The sequence below is a fragment of the Antrostomus carolinensis genome, unplaced genomic scaffold (genome assembly GCF_000700745.2).
Source record: "Antrostomus carolinensis isolate BGI_N321 unplaced genomic scaffold, ASM70074v2 scaffold49776, whole genome shotgun sequence".
Taxonomy (NCBI): domain Eukaryota; kingdom Metazoa; phylum Chordata; class Aves; order Caprimulgiformes; family Caprimulgidae; genus Antrostomus; species Antrostomus carolinensis.
In genome coordinates this window covers 1,537-6,907 of record NW_010324914.1, presented here as the reverse complement: position 1 = coordinate 6,907, position 5,371 = coordinate 1,537, and the positions used below count along the sequence as shown (strand labels likewise).

Below are 5,371 nucleotides of genomic sequence, written 5' to 3'. Positions count from 1 at the left end.
CTTTTATTGTTTACATTTTTAAGTCAATTTATCATGGCCCATCAAGTGGGTAACGGCCGCCCCTGAACACACAAACCCCTTTCACATCTCCCTCCGACAGCTCCACAAAGGAAACATTCAGCCAAGACTGGACCATGAATAACCCCTCATTGAAAATAGCTGCTAGCTAAACAAGCCAAGGAATGAGACAATGAGCCCTTTCAGAGCAACCAGGGCCGAGGTGGGCACAAAGGAAACGTCAGTTAAACACATTTACAGTGTAGTATAAACCCCCCTCTTCTCCCCCTCCTCAAATGCAACCCAAAAGATAATTTGAATATTAAGAGTTCAGGAGGTCCCAGCTGAGGGTTCCACTTGGACATCTGCTCTTTGCACCTCTGCTATGACAATCACTCAACACACTGGGGTCTGAAATGCTAAAGAGGAGTCCGAGGCTACAGAAAAGCATGAGCACATCGTGTTGGATCACGTTCTGTTCCACGACACATCAGGTTCAACAAGTGACTGGTGACAAACGTGCTTCCACACGCGCTGCAGGATGTACTTTCCTGGCTCCAGGACATGAGCTACTGCATTTTACCAACTTAAGATTAAGGTTGAGCCTATTACAAATCGGATTATTTTTATTTTAGGGAAGCTTTCCCCTCTCAGCAGCAGTAACACCCCGCTACAGCTGCGTGTGCTTCTTCCAGAGGCTGCTGAAGTTAAAGGAGAAGTCATCAGTCAGACTGAAAGAACATCCGTAACTCAGGATTCACCCGTGTACTGAATGCTGATGCTTGAAATTAACCTTCATCATCCTCTTCCCACAGAGTACCCTCAGGACAGATGACAGGGCTCAGTCCCAAAGGGGAATTACTTGAATTCCAGAAATTAAGGGGCACACAGATCCAGAAAAGGCTTTATTAGGAATGTTTAAGGTACAGTGTTGCATACTCTTGATTTGCACTGTATTTTAAACAGAGTTCAGGACCCAGGTAAGCCAGATCACAGGTTTTTCAGCCACCAAATCCAAGTAGCTACATGTTTTATACAGGTTTAGCACAGGCTTGCAGGACCCTGCCACAGTGAGTTAAGCCAGACTGAGTTGCAGATGGTATTTTTCCGTGTTCCCAGAGAGGTTTTGTGTTTTAACCCCAGTTCCCAAGGTACCACAGAGCAAATCCGCAGGCTCCTTCCCTTCTCCTCAGGCGCTGGGGGCATACTGCATGGTGAGCCGGTCAAAGTCATTCTCCTTCAAATCAGAAACAAAAATCAAATGAACAAATCTTAAACTTTACCAAAAATTTAAGAAAACCTGAATGAGCTGAAGAAACACCACTATCACAGCTCACCATGGCAAAAAGAATCCTAAGAAGCAAGATCATCTGTATCAGCTCTCAACTTTTTTTCAATTTATTCCATTTTCCCTTCATTATTCTTTTTACCCTTCTTTTCCCCTCCCCAAATTCTCTCTGCCAGAAGGATGGTTCCTCAATTTAAGCACAGTGCCAGACAGTAACAAGCTTCTGACTCAGATTAAGAAGCTGTATTGGCAGAGCTATTCAAGATGTCACCAGGTTCAGGTACGTCCCTCCTTTGTTAACACCCAGCTTGTGTTTCCCAACATCCCTCACAAGGGCTAGAGAATGTGCTGCTGAGTGATGTGACAGAGGAAGAACATGGACCTGCCACCTCAGAACTGCAGTCATTTTTACTGGTAAAGAATCCACTCGCCCCGTCAGACACTGGTGAGGCACAATAAATTCAGTTTTATGTGAGAAAGTAATTAATTAGTACCTTTGCCTGATACTCCTTTATGAACGGATGATTTTTATGAGCATCTTTCAACTGGGACAAATAGCGATTTGTAACCTGATGGGATGAGACAGATCAATTTAAATATTGAGATAACATCAGGAGAAGCCAAGAGTTTAAAATATCACACTTCAATGTGTTTCTTCACAGTGAGTAAAGACTTGATTTTCTCAGTATCTTCAATATTAGCAGCCCCAATTAAAACCAGGAAGAGCTGCACTTAAAAATTAGACCCTAAATAACGGGTTCAAGAAAACAATCAGTGAGAACTGAACTCAGAACTCAAGAGATTTCTTTTTCCACCCAGGCCTCCTGCTCAAGCGTGTACCATTGTCTACAACAGCTGTATTTCCACAAACACTTTATTGAGTATCGAAGACACGAGCTCCTCACAACCCAGAACTATCCCATTTTGTTCATGTCAAACCTGATGAGAACACAGAAAACTGCAAAGCCCAAGCAAAGTTACCATGTGCACTGGGAACACACAACCTGCCCCCTGCAGCAGGAACAGGTTGATCACATCTGCTTGTTGAGTACCATAAAATAAGCCTCACCTCTGGTGCTTTGCCCAAGTGCTGCGAGAGGACAACCAAGTTGATCAGGGTCTCAGGATGGCTACTGTCCTGAAATAAAGAGCAATCACCTCATCTATCTGATCTACCTCTACTGTGACTAAGTGTAACGACCAGCAGAGTTCTGCAAGAACAAGTTCTGCCAAACCCATCTCGTGCTTTACTAGAAAAGGCAGAGGGGGAGAAAAAAAGAGGCAGAGGGGGAGAAAAAAAAGAGGCAGAGGAGAAGGAGAAAAAAAGAGGCAGAGGAGAAGGAGAAAAAAAAGAGGCAGAGGAGAAGGAGAAAAAAAAGAGGCAGAGGAGAAGGAGAAAAAAAAGAGGCAGAGGAGAAAAAGCAGGTATTAACAGCAACCACCCTTAGCAATATACATCAATATATTGCTATTTTCATCAAGTTTAGCAGGGAAAGTTCTTGCTGTTTTGCTCTGTATCCCCCTGAGAACAAACCTGCCTGGCAAAACCAGACAGTACCTTGTCCAGTGCCTCCTGCAGCACCCCCTCCGCATCGTCCCACTTGCCCTGAGCCATGTAGCAGGCTGCCTGGCCGTTAAGTAGGAGGAGGGTGGAGGAGCATTTGTCTGCCATCTCTTGGAAGATGTAATAGGCATCTTGTAACTTCTCACCACCCTGCAAAGGCAGAAGACAAATACCCCCAGTTTGACTACATATTGCCAAGAAGCCTGTAGATTCTTGTCATGAATCACAGCTACAAAGTTAATTACTAGTGTTACAGGTATAAAATGTGCAAGAACCAATGCTAAGAGCTGTTGGCATTCATGTGATCTCCTGTACCACAACACATCACTTCCAGCCTGTAGATGAAAGAAATGCAAAAATATTAAGAACTATTTAAATAGTCAAAAGATCCAGGTTTCCATTCAAAAAGAAAAAAAAAATCCACTTCAAAAGAACCACTTCAAGGTTTGATGTAATGAAATTATGAAATGAGGTTTTTAGAATTAAACACATATGGACACCTGGCTTTTCAAAAAGTTCCAGCTTCAGAAAGGTTCTACACGCAGCATCTTCCACCAATTAGAGGTGGAATTCATTGTGGAAACTGAGATCCTAAAGAAAATTCATTGTAAGGCAAAGGCTATGTGAGAGATTTAATTAAAAAAACCCAAATGAATGCAGAAAAAAAAGAAGTCTAAATAGCACAACAGCTTATTGCATGTATCACCCTGGACTTCACCGAATTTTAGGAGACTACTTCTTTTCAATCACTTGATTATGTGGACTGACAGTGTGTGTTTTCATCTGATTCACAAACATGCTCTAAGCAGAGAATTCAATTTTTTTTCTTGGAGTTTTATAATTGCAAAGTCTAGCTGCTAACAACACTGCAGCTTTCCATGATATTATAATGGTCTGTGAATTATTTACGTGTGGTTTAGCTCTTCCCTCTGCCAGCTGAAGGTTAAGGAGCAGAGATGAGAGGTCAACAATCAAAACAGCCAGTTAGTTTCTGAAGCCAGTTACAAACATTTTCTGTGTACTTGAAGGAAAGGAAAAAAAACCAAACCCAAAACCCAACAAAACCCTGTGTGCTTTTCTGAAAGCATGATGTGAAAAGAGCAATCAGGAACAAGACATGGAGTGGTGTTCCTCAGATGCTGTACGCTGGGGATCCTCATTTAAGATACTCACTATGGCCAGGTTCACCCAGGCAGTTGCCAGCTGAGTCAGAGTTGCATCCTCATCTTGCTCCTGCATTTTCTTAAGTTCCTTGCTGCAGAAGCAAAAGTGGGAGTCACATTAAGACAAGGCATCTCCTGCACTTCTTTAAGATATAAACAAAAGGTTGTTGTTTCTTCTTGCAGCTCTTCCATCACTGCAGCACAACAGCCACAGCAAGGTGGGAATGTGGCACAAACACCTCTTAATATTTTACTGAAACAATCTGTGAAAGGTCTCTCTCTGTTTTACTTCCCCATGGGCAGTCAGAAATCCAGGACTAGAGATTCAAACCACATCCTGCTGCAGGTGAGAATAAACCCAGGGGTCCATCTTTTCCTGTAGCTGTACCCAGTTCTATTATCTCCACAGCTTTTGCAAATTGAAGAATAAAAATGTTTTGCAGTGTGCCCACAAGTTGTTCTGTCCACTGCAGGTTTAAAATGCTGCACTTTGGGGGAGGCTGGGTGATGAAAATTCTCTTATCCAGGCCCAACCCACAAAAACACCATGAAGAAGCAAAGAGGAACAAACCTACCGGGCCAGATCAAGCCTGTCAAGCTTCAGGAGAATCTGTATCATCATGGCCATGCTGCAACGAACAAGAGCAAAGTGATTTTCACAAGAGCAGTGAACAAGGTTTTCCTGCTCCCTGGGAGGCTGCTGCTGAGCAGAGACATGGACTGATAGTGCCCAGGGACAAACCTCCCAGCTGCAGGGAACACACAGAGCCAGCAGCTCCCAGAGCAGGACCTGGAACAGGGAAACTTGCTCCAAGCTTCCAAGTGCTCCCTCGCTGCACTGACACAACGCTGATTTCATTTCATTCTGGACACACGTGAATCAATAAACCAGGTTCTGAAGTTTCCCAGGGGAGCGACAGCAGGACGAGCACCAAATCATTGACGACAGAGCCCTGGGACAGGCTGCCCAGGGAGGGTGTGGAGTCTCCTTCTCTGGAGACATTCAAAACCTGCCTGGACACCTTCCTGTGTGATCTCATTGAGGTTCCTGCTCTGGCAGGGGGTTGGACTGGATGATCTTTTGAGGTCCCTTCCAATCCCTGACACTCTGTGATTCTGTGACTTACAAGACAAACCTCAAAGCAGTTTCCCAAAGGTTTCAAGGTTTTTTAGAGACAAGCCAGACCTCAGGTGTTTTTACAGCACCTCTCCCTCTAGATGAGAGGGAGGCTTTGCTCACACACGCCTCCGTGCTGCCAGGGTGAGTCCCACTTACCATTCCAAGCTCTCCCCTTGATGCAGAGCACGCAGAGCCGCGTCAGGGTTTTTGTCGTGGAAATAGATGGAAGCAGCCATCAG

At 44.3% G+C, this 5,371-nt stretch overlaps 1 protein-coding gene across 1 annotated transcript in view; it reads right to left on the bottom strand.

The window, feature by feature from the left end:
* Positions 1–889: 889 nt before the first annotated feature.
* Positions 890–5,371, bottom strand: part of COPE (coat protein complex I subunit epsilon) — a gene marked incomplete at its 5' end in the record, with an annotated part of 5,907 nt that continues 1,425 nt past the window's right edge. The window contains 7 exon segments of the mRNA XM_010171055.1: positions 890–1,234; positions 1,780–1,854; positions 2,355–2,423; positions 2,844–2,999; positions 4,023–4,104; positions 4,588–4,641; positions 5,289–5,371. The exon segment at positions 5,289–5,371 is cut by the window's right edge and continues 18 nt beyond it. Of these exon segments, the coding sequence (XP_010169357.1) occupies positions 1,187–1,234; positions 1,780–1,854; positions 2,355–2,423; positions 2,844–2,999; positions 4,023–4,104; positions 4,588–4,641; positions 5,289–5,371 (567 nt within the window).